The 19,980-nt window shown below is 40.1% G+C and overlaps 1 protein-coding gene across 2 annotated transcripts; it reads left to right on the forward strand.

Moving 5' to 3' along the window:
- Positions 1–2,038: 2,038 nt before the first annotated feature.
- Positions 2,039–18,504, forward strand: CAVIN2 (caveolae associated protein 2). 2 transcript variants are annotated; one of them, XM_070388919.1, is made up of 3 exons: positions 2,039–2,855; positions 12,881–13,715; positions 15,431–18,504. In XM_070388919.1, the coding sequence occupies exons 1-2, from the start codon at positions 2,424–2,426 to the stop codon at positions 13,673–13,675; spliced, it is 1,227 nt and encodes a 408-aa protein (XP_070245020.1). In that variant the 5' UTR covers positions 2,039–2,423; the 3' UTR covers positions 13,676–13,715; positions 15,431–18,504. The 2 variants fall into 2 exon arrangements, with proteins under 2 accessions (XP_070245020.1, XP_005907336.3); XM_005907274.3 differs by lacking the exon at positions 15,431–18,504 and having other exon boundaries at positions 2,041–2,855; positions 12,881–15,274.
- The last annotated feature ends 1,476 nt before the right edge of the window (positions 18,505–19,980 follow it).

Below are 19,980 nucleotides of genomic sequence, written 5' to 3' on the forward strand. Positions count from 1 at the left end.
GTCTCCAACAATGCAATGCAAAATCAGTGCAAATCAAGGCAAAATCAGGGCAAAGTGATTATAGCATGAAATTGCAAATCTTTCAAAACATGTTAAGAAATCATGAAGTTGATGAAGGTAACATTAGAGAAGCCCTTGAATTGTGGGCAACTCTTCTGGGAAATGAGAATCAGCAGCTGGAATAGTTAACATTTGAAGAAGAAAAAAGATTCACACAGATGATGGCACAGTAAGTGCCTCAAAAGGGAATGATTAGAATGTCAAAATTCAAGAGAGGCTCTTGGAAAATTGATGAAGCCCTCAAATATTTTTGCAATAATGACCCTCTTTATGATTTGCCCACAGAAGTCAAATGTAAAAAGGACATTGTGTCATGATACCATATAATTTTGTTAGAAAATTATGCTTCTCAAAATCAACACTTGATTCAGCTTTTGTTCTAATATTTAACACATCATCGACCAACTACATTTTGTTAAATGTAAGGTAAATCAATTTTAATAATTTTCTTACATTTTTTAAAGATAACGTCTCAACCAAATACTTTTATTTTTTCCTATTTTTAAATGATTCAATTTAAGTGGGTTTGGGGGGGTACCAATTATCTGAAGAAAACTGGGGGCCTCTGTAAAATCTTTGATTCATCTCCCTAATTAGCAGGCATATGCACTGAGGACAGGGTCTTAGACCACACTTTATGAGTATTCTCTAGACAGTTCACCAAGCAAAGAACTGAGCAGATAGTGTAAACTCACGTGTTCAATAAATGTGACAATGAATGACCTACTGACTGACTGGCTCACATGTAGATGCTGCCATTGAAGAATGGCACTTTATCCATTATCAATCCCTGACCCAAAATCAGCTGGCATTTGTTCTCAAAACTGTTCATAGAAGGCCTATTACAAACTTTCTGCTAAAGCTCTTTCAAAGGCTGGATACATTTAAAATCAATTCAAGCATGTAAAGTCGTTTCAGGAAATAAGCCCCATGTCCCAAGGGCTCAGCTGAGCAGGGCCACTTTTCAGAACAGGTGTGCCACTTCACTGAGCAGGAATTTGGAAATGTCAAACATTAGAAGCACTTCAGAAACTCCAACTCAACCTGCCTGAGAGTCGTACTTCTGGGCACATGTCAATAAATGCCTTGCAGAGGTGAGCATTTGAGAAAACCTCTCCGCCCTGATTCAAAATTAGTTACAATAAATCAGCATGGTACGTTCTTAAACAGATCACACCTTTTTTATTTGGCTTTCCCTGTTTCAATTTTACTTCTCATGCTGCTGCTGCTGCTGCTAAGTCGCTTCAGTCGTGCCCGATTCTGTGCGACCCCAGAGACGGCAGCCCACCAGGCTCCCCAGTCCCTGGGATTCTCCAGGCAAGAACACTGGAGTGGGTTGTCATTTCCTTCTCCAATGCATGAAGGAGAAAAGTGAAAGTGAAGTCGCTCAGTCGTGTCCAACTCGTACCAACCCCATGGAGGCAGCCTACCAGGCTCCTCCGGCCATGGGATTCTCCAGGCAAGAGTACTGGAGTGGGTTGCCAGTGCCTTAGAAACTGTTTAAAGTAGTTATTCAAAAAGTTCCCATCTATATTACATGATAACTGTCCATAACAGGATTGGATGTTTTAACGTCCCTGAATTTCAGTCTCTTTCATTTTATCTTGCATCTCCAATTACAAAAGTAAGAACTGGGCTGTTCTTCTTGTCATTATCAGTTACTTCTATCCCTTTGAAAATTAAAAACCAACACTACGGGCTTGACTGCAAGTACCCTTTAAATTTGGCCTCTTTCAGTGGACACCAGGCATTCTGAAGCCCATCGGTCTGTTCCAGGGCAAAGGCAAACAATACTTTCCATTACAATAACTTGTATCCAGGGGGAAAAAAAAAACAGGCATCTGCAGCATACGTAGCATAGCTGCCAGAGAAAAGTTTACTAGCTTTAGCCAATTGGAGGCTGTGGCCCTGGGCCAAATTAGCATGTTTCTCTCCGCCTCTAGATGAAGTCAGGAGTGAAATATGACATTGAACTTATTCTTAAAAAGGAAGAGGCACAGGAAAGAAAAGTTAAACCTGCAGGAAAGTGCCCTGTGCCAAGGAGAACGCAATTAGGAAGCTGTGTACATGCCTCTGAACCCTGAGTGGTTCTCAGTTCTGTATCCTTCGCCTCCCACTGGGTGGAGTAGGTCTTTTAAGAGCAGCTGGAATGCGATTCCCCTGATCAGTGTAGCCAGTTGTTGACTGTCTGAACCTCTGCCAGTCCTAGAGAGCGGTGCTCCGAGCTCAAACCAGAGGGCGAGGCTAGGCACCCCCTAACCACCAGTCCTTCTCACTGGGGCCAGAGGAAAGTGCCCATCTGTGCAGCAGCCATAGGGGAGGACGCTGTACAAGCTGAAAAGTTCCAGCACCCAGGTCCCAACATGCAGCCGGAGAAGGCGGCCAGCTCCAGTCCAGTGCCGTCCTCCACGCCGAGCCCCAGCCTGCATCTGGGGAGCACGGAGGAAGCCATCCGGGACAACTCGCAGGTGAACGCTGTCACGGTGCTCACGCTCCTGGACAAACTGGTGAACATGCTCGATGCCGTGCAGGAGAACCAGCATAAGATGGAGCAGCGGCAAATCAGCCTGGAGGGCTCGGTGAAGGGTATCCAGAACGACCTCACCAAGCTCTCCAAGTACCAGGCCTCCACCAGTAACACGGTGAGCAAGCTGCTGGAGAAGTCGCGCAAGGTTAGCGCGCACACGCGTGCCGTCAAGGAGCGCATGGAGAGGCAGAGCGCGCAGGTGAAGCGGCTGGAGAACAACCACGCCCAGCTCCTCCGGCGCAACCACTTCAAAGTGCTCATCTTCCAGGTCAGTGCCCCTGCTCTCCTCCCACCCAGCTGGGCCTCCTCGGCATCCAATATTTTAGTCTGCTTGGCTCTCCCAGCCATTTGTACGTCTGTCCTGCCTGTCAGAGATCACACACACACACATGCACACACATACACAATGCATTGTCCTCTGCCTTGTGCAGGCGCCTGTGAAGTCTGCACACGGGCGGTAGGAATTTCCCGGATAACTGCAGCCTGAACCCAAGGCCGGTGCCTCATGAGTTAGCAGGGTGGAGTCATTTGTCAAAAGCACGTGGATGCACTCCGTACAGGTTGGGAAGGTGAGCAGGTGCAGGCACCCTCGTCAAATTCATTTGTCTCTCTGCATTGTGAACGTGGGGCTCTGACTGCAGCTGTTAGTTGGACAGGGCAAATTAATTCAGCGGCTATTTATTAACTCTTTGTGGAAATGAGGGAATCGTGTAAGTTGTGTTTTTAAGCAACAAGTCAAATTTATAACTTTTTAAAGCATCCCTTTGTCCAAAGGTCACCAGTGTTTGGGGAACTAAGTACTGATGACTGATTCCATTAGAAATGAACTAGCCTCTTCCTATTATGACTTTTGGTCAAAGCAATCTTCTTGCGCTCTTTTCTAGCAAACAATGCACTAAAACTATAGAGCATAACTCTGCACACATGCTAGATATGCTTGTCATTACTCAGACCATAACTGTAAAGTAAAATAGTTACAAAGGCTAGTCCAGAATATTTTCTTCTTCAAATGGTTGCCTTGGAATAAAACGGCCACTTAATTTTTGTAATGCCTCAATGATGCAATTAATGTAGCAAAAGGCTATTTGGGGACAGGGAGGTTGCGTGGGGCTGTTGTTCCGCCAAGTAGTGGGCATTTGTCAATCCAAGGGCAGCCCTGCCTAATGCTAGAAGCCCTTCCGCCCGGTGGAACCCAGCCAGTACAGAGCCCAGGAAGCAACTGCCATCCCTGCCCCAGGGCTGTCTGGTTGTGACCATGTGAATAGGAGAGGATTTCAAAGCCATGGAGGGGAGAGGCTATAACCAACTGTTTGATTGTGAAAGGCACACAAGAAGAGCCTTCATCTCCCCAAAGAGATTTAGAAACTGGAATTTAAACCGAGGGAGCCTTCTTTTTCTAAATGAATCTGCTCTGCCAAGTCAGAACCTAGGCCCCCTTACTCCATAAAAGGGAAGACTCATCTCGCTGCTTTTTGTCCTCCCTAAACTACACTTGATGTTATAAAGCTTCAGGCAGCTGATGTCCTCCTATACGTTGCAGGCTTTTGCAGTCTGGAAATTTTTTAGCGTTTAATGCAAATGAAATAGCTTTTCATGCACCAGATGAACTGAAGAGAGATATGGTAACTGCGCCTTTCCCAAGACATACAAGATCCCTATGTTATTAGTCTAAAAGATATTATAAATCTCAACTCTCAAGGCATTTCTAAATTAAATACTGATCTCCAAACAAAACCAAACATGTACAGACCTGTTTAAATCTGAGTCATCAAAGGAAATTTCCCTCCTTCCAGTATGAATCAGAGAGATTATCTCTTGTCCTATCCCTCGGTGAAGGAGGAAAAACAAGAAATTATTTATCTAGTAGAGGAAATCACAATATGCTGGGATCAGTTTTTGTTTTGTTTTGCCACGGATGTTCTGTGGGTGCTGGAGGGAGGGGTGGGGGAAGATATGTAACTAAAAATTTCAAGGGAACTGTAAATATAACATTTGAAAAAAAAAAAAAAAAACCAACTGTTGGAAACTTAAAGACATGCCCTGCTGGTGAAGCCCTGCCATGGTCTTTTTGTCACAGTGGATTGACAGGTGTGAAATTGCTGCCAGAAATTATAGGAATTCTCCATATAGTGAGGATAAGGTGAAATGGGCTTAAGACCATTGTAGAGCCTACAAGAATCCAAAGCAGTGTGTTCGGCTCCATTCAGAGCCTCTTAGCAAACAGCACCCAAGGACATTTTCTAAAGAACAGTTTAGGAGACAAATGATTAGAGGCAAGGAACTGGACCTTTTTTAAGTCATGTAAGATCTTTTATTAGCCTAAAGTATTTCAGAAATATTAACTATCAGGACACTCACTGCAAACTGACCATTTTGAAAAAAACAAATATAAGTGAAGTCCTTCAATGGGAAACTTCCTCTTTCTGGACTATTTTTAAAGTAGGGGGTTTTAGAGTGGTAAATTATTATATCCATTACAGTTCTTATATTACTATATTCATTATGCCAATGGATATAATAATAAGTTGTGTTATAGAGTGGTCCAGTATAGGGGTTGAAAAAACATACATTTTGTCATATAGACACTGTTTCAATTCCTAGTTTCACTGCTGATCAATTATGTCCTCTTATGCACATTTTCTAGCTTTTCCCTCATCTATACATCTTATTAATATTTGAATATATTAATAAGATCAAAAGTATTTTGAGCTCTTAATAAGCCCTGCAGAATCTGCTAAGCATCTTTCTGTCGTTTATCTCAGTTGCCCCAATTTACAGATGAGGATGCTGAGATTCAGAGATGCTTACATCTTGTCTGAAGTTATTTAGTAAGCAGTGGTGAAGCTGGAATTTAACCTCATATTTAATTGATTCCAAAATGTGTGCTCTTAAATATTAATGTTTCTTCCCACATCTCTTTCTCATAGGGTGAGAAATAAGTGGATTAACATATTCAAAATGGTTAGTAACTGTCATGGTGTAAGAGCTCAAAGAATAGAAGCTCTTCCTGGGTGGATTTGCATGGAGTGGCGGCTATACTTGTGCTGGTTAGAAATACGGCTTTTTAGTAAAAACTTGATCCCACCCTACCTAGGATCTGCAAACAGCCATGCTTTTGCTTTTTTATGTGCTATTTATTAAAAGCTACATATTAAAAGCTACATTCATTTACTCACTCCCACTTCTTGCCATACATTGTATAACAACTGCCTTGGTGAAATTGGTTACCAGCAGAGGACAAGAAAGCAAAATCCTTTAAGAGCACAGGCCTCTGCCCACAGGGCCTACTCTGCATACACCCTTCTAGTAGCTGCACAGTCTTCACCATGCTGGGGCGTAGGGTAGATACTCTCTAGACCTGAAGAGTGAGGAGGGCAGAGACTGTACCAGGCACCACTTCGGGTCTTGAAATTGTTTCTCACTTTTGGTCTACTTGGCTCCTATGCTAGACTTTCCCTTCTTAAATCCATTGGTTTTCTGGTTTCAGACAAAAAAAAAAAATTAATGTAAAAGCAAGAGTGAGGAAGAAAATCTGTCATCTGACCAGAACACATTCAGTCTTGTAGTGTTTAGAAGATTATGTTTCCAGTTTGTGAAGTCCTGTTGTGTTGTCTAAAATCTGCTGGTGCCTTTTGGTTGGTTGATTTGTTGATCTACTAGATACTTATATATTAGCATTTTTTTTTAATTCTGAAATTTTTCCTATTTAAAAAGTCATTTAAGTCTGCTGAACTTACAACATTGGTTGTAGCTGTTAAGCCTCTCGTGCATTAGCAATTACTTCAAATTATAACCAGTAGAATCTAAAACTGGAGAAAATTCATCTCCTTTTGAGCAATAAAATAAACTGTAAAATTCCTGTTAAATTTAGCAGCTTCCCTTTTTATATTTTTTAAAAATAATAGCTTAAGATCTATGTTTGAATTCAAAATACTGTGACAGAAGCCGGTATAAATGAAATAAGACTCACTGGGGTTGCTGATCATAAAGCAAATGCTAAAGACTAATAAGGCTAATACTTTGCTTGTACGTGCATAGGTATCTTTTACTAAAAATAAAATCTGTACAGAAAAATCAGTGAATTTACTGTTAAGAGGAAATTTTCTCTGTTGATTGAAGAGACTAGAATTTCACAGTAACTGGCCCTGAGGGTGTGATACTCACTTAAGGCCTCTTAAAGTTCTAGTAATGATTATTTGAAAAAGCAGTCTGGGAATGATTTCAAATCCAGGGAAAAAATGAGAGTACTCATGAACAATTTACACTTTCATCCACATAAAATTGTGAAATTGGGTGAAAAGAGTAGAAGTTAGATATTTACTATGACTATAATTCATGGAGAACCAAGCCTATAGATGTGTTCAAATATTCATCATTTGGGTTCCTTTGATAAGAACAGAATTTTAGAAAGGTGCTAAAATTATAACATCTTCAGACTATTTTAATTGATTTTTTTATAGACTATACTTCATCCAAAGCCACTGTTCTGAAAACCATTAATTTAGTACAGACTTAGAAGAAATGAACATATAGGTAATCAAAGCCACATTTATATGACAACTCACGATGTTTATATCACATTGATTAATATTCCAATGAGGGGATTTGGTTTTGATATGCTAATTATCCAGTGACCTTTAGTTGAGGAGATAAACAAAATACTAGTTTTTATGTTATAATTTATACTTACTGAATGCCAGCATTGTCTCGGGCATTTTAAACAAATAACTGATTGTGGTCAGTATTTCTTCAAAAACATCATTACTTCTCTCATATATTAAAAGTCTAGATTCTCAGATGCAAGGCTTCCAAGTAAATGTTGCCCACTCTGTTGTTTTGTAATCTGTATCTATTTGAACAAATAAATGTTCTCCAGTGCAACTCAGGTCCTACAGTTTTGATTCTTAAATGAAAATAAAAAAAAAAGTTTGGCATTTGTACCTGTGAGATCACTTTTGCAATCTGTTAACAAGTTTTTTATGAGATTTAAGTTAATATCACAGAATCAAGTATTTTAGAGCTAGAAAGTGAAGTAGCTCAGTCATGTCCAACACTTTGCAACCCTATGGACTGTAGCCCACCAGATTCCTCCGTCCATGAAATTTTCTAGCCAAGAGTACTGCAGTGGGTTGCCATTTCCTTCCCCAGGGGATTTTCCCAACCCAGGGACCGAACCTGGGTCTCCCACATTGAGGGCAGATGTTTTATCATCTGAGCCACCAGCACCTCAATAATCATTTAGTTTAACCTCATTTTATATCAGAGGAGCAGAGGCCCTCAGAAACAAAGTGACTAGCAAGGTTTCATTTGATTAATAATATAAATTATAGTTGAATTATGAAATGAGTGAAAATAAATACTATAATCTCATTATGGCAAAGTTCATGTTTACTGGGTTTTCTACAAGAGCTTTTAAATAATTCAGTGTGATTTGTTTTTTGTTTTGTGGGGTTTTGTGTACAACAAAGAACACCTAACCAGTGTGATCTTAAAAAAGAATTGAACCCTTGATAACACTGAAAAATAATGAAACTTTTAAATCCTCGAGAATGTGAAAGACTGCTCAGGGATTATAACTAATGCATTTTATTCTTATGACTTGCTGATTCCACTGACAGCTGCCTTAGGGGTGCAGTTCTAATCAATGGCTTTATCCACTTGGCAATCTATACCTCCAGAAACACAAATCGGAGAAAACCATCAATGTGTAAAAGAGACCTATAAATCAAAATGTCAGGTGGGCATGATTCCATTTTAATAACTAGTATTTAGAGATTATTGGATAAAACATTCCATGGACACAAATTTATGGTCCTCATATCCCTCCAGGATGCCACCACATCCCTGTGGGAATGTAACCACCTTTGTTGTTTCCTAACAATGAGAATGATAAGTTAGTGACAGGAGAGCAAACTGCCTATTCAAGCTTTGACACTGTAGGCTTCCTTTTCTAACGCTAGTCATAGAATCTTCTCCTTTAACATTGTATATATCTATTTTTTATGTGCAAAGAGGCTTTGCTTCCATGAGCATCAACCCAAGAAATGCCCAGCATGTTTTCCAGTTTCTCTGTGTTGATATCTACATACAAGATGGAGACTATTAGTTAACAATAATTAATATGAACAGCAAACAAGAGAAACTGCAAGGAAAAATACCGCTTCTCAAGAGTTCTTTTCACTCCTTTTCTCTTTCACGGTATAAGCATGAAAACATTCAAATAATATTAATATTCATATATGTTAGAAGTGTGCTGAATGATGGCCCATTCCAGCATGCCTGTCTGGAGAATTCCATAGACAGAGGAACCTGGTAGGCTACAGTCCACGGGATCACAAAGAGTCGAACACAACTGAGCGACTAACACTTTTCACTTTTACATGATCCTTTAAAAGGTCAGAACCAGGAGCAGCTGCATCAGTGGGGCTACATACCTTTTCGCAAATAAATCTGCAAGGCAAACAGTCAACTGCTACTGGAGGCCTCTACTGGGAAGAACTACCCATGGAAGCCACGCAACCCATAAGGGATTCTTAATGCCATATTAAGAAGTTACAAACCCTAAGTGAATATATAGGTAACTAGCATAGTTAAACCTTGACAGAATTGAGGATGATATTTGATCCTCTCCCTTGAAAGAGCCATCAATCTTAGAATATTTAAGAGAAAATAGATTAAAAACATTACAGCAGGAGTCTGAAGGGAGAAGTATCACCTCACCCATAGGCAGGTGAAATATCACGTGTTTCCATGAGGTATGTATGTTAGGGACTAAACAAGACAGGTGAGTGGGTAAGACTGGACACTCAGGGAACAATGCAATTACAGAGGAGCCACTGTCTGTAGTTAAAGTTGAATTTCCACCACTCTAACAGTTACTTGATAGTCAAATGCATCTATATATTTTATTGAAGAATAGAGATTTTGAAGAGTGTTAGCATTCTTTGGTTTCTAAACAAACATTATGGAAGTGTAAGACCTAATGTACTTAGATATTCACAAATTTCTGTGTGAAAGGAAAGGACTGACCTTCAGAACAGAACTATAAGAAGTCATAAAATAAACAGTGTCCAGTAGACATAACACAAAATACCGCTTGAGTAATTAAGGTGACAGCAGAAGCATAGCAGTTGGCCAAAAGACACATCTCACTTGTTTCCAGTTGCATAAAGACACATCCAACTCATTCTGGATTATGTCTGTATCTGCTGGGTTTACTTTCATAGTTGGCATCAAAGAGTTCTTATATAAATTTCCCCAGCATTGTATGAAAGAATTCAATTGGGTTTTCCACCTTTCCTCAACTGCCCTCATGCATGCAGTGTGATCTACCAACAGATGACTTCTGATTCACCTGATAATGGACTTTTCCCAAACCTGTCCTCAAAGGACACACAATAAGTGAGACAAAAGTCTAAGACTCAACAGTTAACTGTGCTTTTTTGACCATAAAATTTATACTGTATTAAAAATGAAATATTATTAGTTTAAGTCTTTTAGAAGTACAATTAATTTGTCCATCTTTTATGGAGGTTGAAGAAAGGGTAGTTATCAGAGAAATCTTTTGATTACCCTGAGATTATACTACACGAAATGTACTTCTTGCCTAGTAACCAAGGCTTATTTTTACAGTTTTCCACCTGACTTTCTGCCTTCTTCACTAAGGACTTTTAATAACATTTCACTGAGCTCTTGGTTTCTTCCTTTCCTGCAAGTAACTCCTGTCAAACCTTCCCAACCCTCTTGTCAAATCCCAGAAGTAATTTTGCTTCTGGACTAAGTATCAGAGCCCTAGCTATTTCTGTAGTCTGCTACTCATCCGCTGAGAATAAAATCCTTCCTTAAAAATGAAAACCATCGAGCCCCATAGGCCTGGTTCTTCTCCTTTCCCAGTGGCAGCAGCAGTCAGCAAACGTCCTTCCAGACACAGAGCTAAGTCCATTCTTTCATAGTGTCCGACAGAGGGGCAAGCTCCATCCTCAGTGCTCTCTTAGGAAGCCTCCTCACCCAACACACACTCATTCAACAGATAGCTGCTAGCTGTCAGGCACTACTCTAGTCACTGAGGCATAACAGTGAACAAGAGACAAAAGTTTCCACCCTCTCAGGGAATACACATCAACGAGAAAGAGACAAATCGAGACTTGTAACATGGCAGAGCTGCTCTCTGTAAAGGTCCATGTTATAAACGACTCATGGGAATCCCGAGCACCTTTCAGTTTCTTACTTTATTATACTGTGTTTCTGACACATTCTGTGATATTCAAAATGGGAGAGTGTGGAGAAAGCTCTGGGGAACAGAGTTTGTGATTTCTTCATTCTACCAAGGAGCCTCTTCAACCAGATGCCCCACTTTCTGCTCTACCCAAAACTTTGTTTCTAACCAACGCATGGAAAGAACTCTGTTATGAGTATGTGTGTGTAAGGGGGAGACACGGGGCTATATCTTTTCGGAGAGTAATGAAATTATACTACTTGGTGGTTAATAAGGAGAGGGATTTTTTATTTTCTCTAGATTAAAACATAGTTCACTTAGTCTTTGTAGGGAGAAGTTAAAGGTATACACCCATAGAACATATTTGTGATCATAACCCCAGTTTTATTGACTTTTCAGTCAATCAAAATTGTCAAATGGGAAGGAAAGTTCTTACCATTAACATAAATTTTGCAAGAAGTTTAGCTCCCACATGGACTTATAAATTCACTAAGCCAGTTATGTTTCAAACTGAAAGTATACTGGACAGTCCACAATATAATAGGTAACACTGAGACTCGGCTTGCAAACCTGGCTGGCAGTGGGCTCTGGAGCCTGGCCCACCTCAGTATTCTTGCAGAACCCCTCACACACTTGGGAATGCAGTCTGAAAGCTGCTAATCTAGGTCAAATCCTCTTGCTCACATTTGGAAGAAACTGAGACCCACGGAGATTAAGCTATTTGTTGAAGGCCTCCCAGCAAGGATTGAGACTCAGGCCTCCTGCCACAAGTTCTGCCCACAGTGCCATTTCTCCCAGTGAAAATGTGAAGGCACCTTGCTGGCTGGCTCTCATTGTCCTATATTTAAAGAAAAGTATAAAAATCAAAGGGATTCCTCTGCTGTATGACCCAAGGCTGTCTGGATTCAAATCTCTTTGCTTTGCAATGCTGGAAAACCATCTCCCTTGCACTTTGGAGGCAAGTTTTCAGGCTCTGCTCCCTGCAGCCCAGTGAGAGGCAGATCCTTGTACACCTAGAAGCTGGAAAAAGAGGTGTGCTGGGAATAAGGGGAGGGGAACAGATTCCTGAGTTTCTCTGTTCACTCTAGGTGGGGGCTGAAGTATTCTTGCCCAAGGAAGTCCTACTTAACAGATAGGCTTGATAAGCTATCTGGCAGCATGTGTCCCCCCAATGATTCCAGAAGGCCATAGTATATCACCTCTCCTTATAATGCTCACAAAGGACCTTCTAAACCTTCATGAGTTGGGTCCCCAGTAAGGCTGGACCTTCCATCCTTGACTCCAAATTTATGTCATTAGAACAATTATGCATGCTTAGTCGCTTCAGTTGTGTCTAACCTTGCAACCCTATAGACTGTAGGCCGCCAGGCTCCTCTATCCTTGGGATCTCCAGGCAAGAATACTGGAGTGGGTTGCTTTGCTGTCCTCCAGGGGATCTTCCCCACCCAGGCATCGAACCTGCATCTCTTATGTCTCCTGCATCGGCAAGCTGATTCTTTACCTCTAGTACCACCTGGGAAGCCCCATTAGAAAAAAACAGATATGAAGGTTGACTATACCTTTTCTTTTGACTTCTACCTGGGGAGAGAACCTGGTGTCTAACAAATGTTGGTGTCTAACATTTGAGGAAAAGATGGGGGCAGGGGCAAGAACTGGGAAGTCCTCACTTTTATCTTCTAATTTGACCTCCAGGCCCTTTTGCAGTGGGTTTTGGCAGGAATAGAGCCTGAGGGTAGGAGAGAGAGGCCCTTCTGAGTTCACAGTAACTTACTTTAGCTCCTTTATCTAGGCAGCTTCCTGGTCTATCTGCACCACAGCCCACTTCCCTCCCTGCCTGTCACTGATAGAGCCCTTGCCAGATGCCCTCATAATATTCCCAACAGGCAACCCTTGGCCTTACCCAGCCTGAGGCAGAATGACTTGATCAGTTTAGAATGAACCCTTCGTATTCTAGAAAGCTAACGCCACAGACACTGGGTTTCTGTCATGCCAAAAACACATAACACAGAAATTACAGCAGTTCAGGACTATTTGTGATATGCATTTTAACATGAAATCTACACTGCCCATCTTTTCAGGAAGAAAATGAGATCCCTGCCAGTGTGTTTGCAAAAGAGCCAGTTTCCAGCCCAGGGGAAGAGAAGGAGGGGGAGCACGCTGACGAAAACAAGTCCCTGGAGGAAACTCTGCACACAGTGGATCTCTCCTCCGATGATGAATTGCCCCACGATGAGGAGGCCCTGGAAGACAGCGCAGAAGAAAAGATGGAAGAGAGCAGGGCAGAGAGAATAAAAAGATCCAGTCTCCGGAAAGTGGATAGTCTCAAAAAGGCATTTTCTCGCCAGAACATTGAGAAGAAGATGAACAAGCTGGGGACAAAGATCGTATCTGTAGAGAGGAGAGAGAAGATTAAGAAATCTCTCACTTCCAATCACCAGAAAATATCCTCAGGGAAAAGCTCCCCTTTCAAGGTCTCTCCTCTCACTTTTGGGCGAAAGAAAGTCCGAGAGGGAGAAAGCCCAGCAGAGAATGAGACCAAATCAGAAGACATGCCCAGCAGTGAGATGGCCAACGACTACGAGGAGAGCTCGTTTGCAGAGGGTCTTTCCGAAGCGTCCCTCACCAGTGCCCTTGTGGAAGGGAAGAGCATGGAGGGGGATGCTGGGACAGCGACCTCGAGAGGGAGTGACTCAGCCATGGACAGCAATGTCGACTTGACTATTGTGGAAGATGAAGAAGAGGAGTCAGTGGTCCTGGAACAGGCACAGCAGGTGCGCTATGCTGGAGACTATGTGCTAGCCTCCCATGAAGCAGAGCGTTCGGAGGAGGAGCCAGTGCAGCCAGCTGTGCTCCAGGTGGACCAGACTGCTTAAATGCACAGCCCTCTGTGAACCAGCTTGTGCTTTCAGTTAGGTGGGTGACCAGAGCCTAGAAGCAAACTCCTGCACATCTCCAGTACTCTCCACTCACACCATGTTACTGTCTAGGCAGTCATCACTTGCTCCACAATAGGCACACACACCATGACCAAGATTTACTATGAAGGCAGCCTGTCAGGGTCTATGCTTCTAATGTACCCTTGACTTCCATTTCTGTAGTTCCTCAAGACTGCCCAGAAGAAGAAATGGAGCAGTCATAAAACACTGATCAATGCGGCTAAGTCAGAATCACCAGAGGCTATGTAAGATACTAATTATGAAATATGATTCATTTTTGTCATTCCATGAGCTTGCTGAACACTGCATCAATAATATATTGAATTTCCATAGAACTCTGTGAATCTATATTCAAGTGTGTGATTATATAACATACATATATATTTAAGCTAAAGAGATAACTATATTTCAGAAAGAAAACACTTTTCTTAGAAGAAAAAAGAAGAGAAAGTTCAGTTGGATATTCACATAGTAGAAACCACTGTTTATTGAAAATGAGGGTGAAATGAAATTGAAAGACATTCAGCTAATGAAGTAAGATATGTAGAAAAGCCAGGACTATTAGAAAACACTAAAGAGAAGTTGGAAAATAGGGAAATAGGAAACAAAGAATGCCAAAGAGAATGAAGACAGAAAGAAAAAAGCATGTGCTCAAAAGTAAAATATTTATGATACTAGTTCAAGTATTTCACTCCTTATATAACAATACTAAAGAAACTCATATATATTGGAATAGTATGTTATATCTTCACAATATTTTTATTTTCTAATATTTTCAAATAATGTAAAAAAACATTTTACTATATTAAAGATGCATTTTTCCTTAATAAAAGACACTACAAGTACCTCTCTAAAGAAATTCAAAAGAATGTCTCTTTAACATTGGAATGAACATTAATCTTCAAACATAATACATACTGCTTTTCTTAGGAAGTTGAATCATACTATTCTTTATTGTTTTCCAAATTTGAAATAATCCTTGCACTCCAAATGATGTAATGTAGGTTTATAAGCTGTTAGAAATCAACAGGTTGGGAAGGGAAGGATTCTAGTTTTCCTTTTTTTGTACATAACAGTAATTTCATTCCAGGTCATATTTTATTTATATATTTTCACAGAATATTAATATGTTTACTAACTTCTTGAAGTATGCTAGTGTTTATGTGTATGTGCATATTTACTCAGACAGGGTAGTTATTACTATTGCCTAACATTATACTAAAATATTGCTTTATTTTTAATTACAGAATGGTAATGTTTTAAGAAGACTATTATAGTTTAAAGACAGTTATATCAGAGAGCAGATTTCCTACCTTTAGTATATACCAGTCACTATTAGTAATCTTATAAATATAGATAATCTGAAACAGTGTTAACAAACCGTGCTTTGCCTTATAAAAGGAAGAGTATTAACAAATGTACTAATGGCATAACTGATACAGCTATGTCCTTATTTTATAATAATGTACCCCATATGTTATATTGTTGAACTAACAATGACTGTTGAAGAAGGCTAAATAAACCAAAAAATAAAAAGCATACAACAATGTCAGTTTCTTGGTGTAACAATTTTAAAACAAGGAGAAAGAACTGATTATTAACCTCTCTTCAAAATGTAGGCCATAATGTTGGTTGTTTCAGTCTTGATTTCATCTATTAACTCTGCTTTCTTTTTTCCCTGATCTCATTTAGAAATCCAAGACTCATTCTTCAAGTTTAACTTTCTTGACATCACCTTGCCAGCTCTGGAGAGCATCTGAATTTATTGTAGCAGCTGATGAATTTGATAGTTCTATCTGCATTTTTATTATTTTGTACCAGGACTTATAATACCTCAAATAGCCCTGCAAACATGAATGTGTTGAACTGTATGTATTGAACTGTACATTCAGTTTATTCACAGAGATACACCTTTGCTTTCTGCAATGCCATCCAGTTGGCTGAAGACTTAATTTCACTCAGGGTCCTAAACATGCCTGTTTAACCTTTATAAGTTGCTGTTACTTCTTGCAGCTGAGGAGCTGGGAGATCCAGAGCTAATGCAATATTTACATTTCCTTTTCAAAAATTCTTATGTCACTTGTTCCTAGAAACTATCTGCATGTCAGTGAAAAACTGCACTCAGGTATCTTTTTGGATTTGATTGACAGACATGTATTCTGTATTCCTCATTTGACGCATTAAAATCCTGATCAATAAAACAGAGAATCAGGAGAGATGAGTGTCGGAAAATACATTCTGTAGTGATTTAGAGAGAGTACCAGTTGTGGAAATGAAAACTATTCTGTATTATTCTTGAATTATTCGCATACTGGTGAAGCTTCAAAGTCCCCAAATTAGTTATGTCTTCTTCACACCTATGCAATAACCCATTCCTAACATTGTGTCCAGAGCTCAAGAACTGGATTGGTTTTCCCCCAAGGATCGGTTATATGTTAATAAGCACCGAGATCCATATCTTAGAAATATAATTCAAGAATAAGAAGTGTCTATTACATGGATCCAGGCACTCTGGATCTAAGAGATCTAAGAGAAAAAAAAATGCAAAAAGGCAAAATGATTGTCTGAGGAAGCCTTACAAATAGCTGAGAAAAGAAGAGAAGCTAAAGGCAAAGGAGAAAAGGAAAGATATTCCCATTTGAATGCAGAGTTCCAAAGAATAGCAAGGAGAGATAAGAAAGCCTTCTTCAGTGATCAATGCAAAAGATCTCCTCAAGAAAATTAGAGATACCAAGGGAACACTTCATGCAAAGATGTGCACAATAAAGAACAGAAATGGTATGGACCTAACAGAAGCAGAAGATATTAAGAAAAGGTGGCAAGAATACACAGAAGAACTATACAAAAAAGATCTTCTTGACCTAGATAACCACGATGGTGTAATCACTCACCTAAAGTCAGACATCCTGGAATGCAAAGTCAAGTGGGCCATAGGAAGCATCACTACGAACAAAGCTAGTGGAGGTGATGGAATTCCAGTGGAGCTATTTCAAATCCTAAAAGATGATGCTGTCAAAGTGCTGCACTCAATATGCCAGCAAACTTGGAAAACTCAGCAGTGTCCACAGGACTGGAAAAGGTCAGTTTTCATTCCAATTCCAAAGAAAGGAAAAGCCAAAGAATGTTCAAACTACCACACAATTGCACTCATCTCACATGCTAGCAAAGTAGTACTCAAAATTCTCCAAGCCAGGCTTCAACAGTATGTGAACCAAGAACTTCCAGATGTTCAAGCTAGATTTAGAAAAGGCAGAGGAACCAAAGATCAAATTGTCAACATCTGTTGGATCATAGAAAAAGTGAGAGTTCCAGAAAAACATCAACTTCTGCTTTATTGACTATGTCAAAGCTTTTGACTGTGTAGATCACAACATACTGTGGAAAATTCTTTAAGAGACGGAAATACCAGACCACCTTACCCACCTCCTGAGAAATCTGTATGCAGGTCAAGAAGCAACAGTTACAACTGGACATGGAACAACAGACTGGTTACAAATTGGGAAAATGAGTACGTCAAGGCTGTATATTGTCACCCTGTTTATTTAACTTATATGCAGAGTACATCATGTGACATGCCAGGCTGGATGAAGCACAAGCTGGAATCAAGATTGCCGGGAGAAATATCCATAACCTCAGATATGCAGATGACACCACCCTTATGGCAGAAAGTGAAGAGGAACTGAAGAGCCTCTTGATGAAAGTGAAAGAGCAGAATGAAGAAGCTGGCTTAAAACTCAACATTCAAAAAATGAAGATAATGGCATCCGGTCTCATCACTTCACGGCAAATAGATGGGGAAACGATGGAAACAGTGAGAGACTTTATTTTCTTGGGCTCCAAAATCACTGCAGATGGTGACTGCAACCATGAAATTAAAAGACACTCCTTGGAAGAAAGTGAAAGTAAAGTCGTGTCCGACTCTTTGCAACCCCATGGACTGTAGCCTACCAGGCTCTTCTGTCCATCGGCTTTTCCAGGCAATAGTACTGGAGTGGATTGCCATTTCCTTCTCCAGGGGATCTTTCTGACCCAGGGATCAAACCCAGGTCTCCCACATTGTAGACAGGCACTTTACCATCTGAGCCACCAGGGAATCTATGACCAAATGACATATGGTCATTTAATATGACAGCATATTAAAAAGCAGAAACATTACTTTGCCAACAAAGGTCCATATAGTCAAAGTTATGGTTTTTCCAATAGTCTTGAATGGATGTGAGATTTGGACCATAAAGAAAGTTGAGAGCTGAAGAACTGATGCTTTTGAACTGTGGTGTTGGAAAGACTCTTCAGAGTCCCTTGGACTGCAAGGGGATCCAACCTGTCCATCCTAAAGGAAATCAGTCCTGAATATTCATTGGAAGGACTGGTGCTGAAGCTGAAACTCCAATACTTTGGCTACCTCATTTGAAGAACTGACTCTTGGAAAAGACCCTAATGCTGGGAAAGACTGAAGGCAGGAGGAGAAGGGGACAACAGAGGATGAGATGGTTGGATGACATCACCAACTAGATGGACATGAGCTTGAGCAAGCTCCGGCAGTTGGTGACGGACAGGGAAGCCTGATGTGCTGCAGTCCATGGGATCGCAAAGAGTCAGACACGACTGAGCAACTGAACTGATACTGATCCTGATTACATGGATCACATCTCACAGAAATACAGCAAAGATCTCATTTTTCCATGCAATCTTACTTTTTAAATATATAGACATATATTTCAACAGAAATATTTTCTTCTCTCCCTTTCCATTTTTGAATCTAGTATAGTGTTGCATTTCTTTTTCTAAATAAAAATAAAAGACTGGCACTAAGGCCAGTTCTATGCAAAATGAAGATTTTTTTTTTACATTTATTGTAAGATAAAAGCTCAAAATGTTTCTGCTTTGAGCGATGTTCATGCAGAACAAGGTTTGACCCTCCTATATTTCAGCTTACTATCAGGAAACTAAAAGCTCCTTTGACATAGCCAAGCTGCTAGTGCAAGTAAAGGTTATAACAAATGTCATTTGGTGCATTAGGACACTAATGCCCAGGCCCAGTTAATTCTTGCTCAAAAGTTTGTTTACTGCCCTGCAGCCCAAGTCTAAGTGATTTTATGTTGAAGATTGGGAGTATGAGGAATTGAGGTACAGGCAGCAATCATTATTAACAGTTCCATAGCAACCACAAGTCCTTTCCTAAAAACCAAGACTCTGACACTGCAAAACAAGTTTTAGATGAAATTGGCATTGGACCTTTGTATACTGCTTGATCTGGGTATCGAGATAGAGACTTCTTCAGTGAGGACCTCATTTTTAAAGGGAACAGGCAATAAGTCCTATTATTAGAGATACATTCTTCTTATTTTTGTTTTAACCATTGCCTTACCCTATAGTATTTGAAACTCTAAAGTTACCTTTAACTCTGCACACAAACTACCCCAATTAAGAGGCTATACCTTTAGCAAAACAGCTTGATATTCATAATGCTTAAAGACTTTCCACTGTAAAATTAATTCAATATTTATTGAGCAATATAGCCATTTGTTTTTCCTACTTGGTAAAATTCACAGTGCTCAAAGCATGAAGACACAAGCATAGGAGGGAGGGAACAACCTTTCTGACAGCTTAGTTTATACCGGACTGGGTTAGCCAATGGTCAAGTGTACTGAGTACCTACCACATGCTAGACACAAGCACTGTCTCATTTAACTAAATGAATCCTATTAAAAAGGTATTGTTTTTACACTGAGACTTTTAATCTACTACTCAAACTAGTGGGGAGAGTGAGGGAATTCCAGCATTCTTAACTACTGGAAGTTCTCATTCATCATATTATAATTTAACTGTTTTTCCTTTTGAAGGTCACAGAGTTCAAAGATTTATCCAAGTTCATGTAACCATTGGGTGTGATAGTCTGTGCTCAACCCCAGTCTAAAATCCATGCTAAACTACCAAAACAGACTCCTAATTATATCACTTACCCAACTGTGCTTAATTATGAATCACTTTATAAACTCTCTGATGGTATGGTATTAACTTCATTTTATCACCCCTTATACAGCATCACATACAGCTGCACTTCGTAAATGATTTTAATTGTCATACTAATAGTAAGAAAAAGCTGCTCATGATTCTCAGAGAGCCACACAGAGACTATTATTCAGATATTCTGAGGCCACAGAATAAGCTCCTAAGCTCCTTGGCATTGTCCATTGTCAGTGGCTGCAGGGTTCACTGTGGGGCACAGTTTAATAAGTGCA

Source organism: Bos mutus, chromosome 2 (genome assembly GCF_027580195.1).
Source record: "Bos mutus isolate GX-2022 chromosome 2, NWIPB_WYAK_1.1, whole genome shotgun sequence".
Taxonomy (NCBI): domain Eukaryota; kingdom Metazoa; phylum Chordata; class Mammalia; order Artiodactyla; family Bovidae; genus Bos; species Bos mutus.

Excerpts from the sequence above, each read along its gene's own strand:
- CAVIN2 (XM_070388919.1), top strand. The coding sequence starts at position 2,424 with ATGCAGCCGGAGAAGGCGGCCAGCTCCAGTCCAGTGCCGTCCTCCACG. Across the intron at positions 2,856-12,880 it reads TCAAAGTGCTCATCTTCCAG|GAAGAAAATGAGATCCCTGC; the intron begins GTCAGTGCCCCT and ends CCATCTTTTCAG.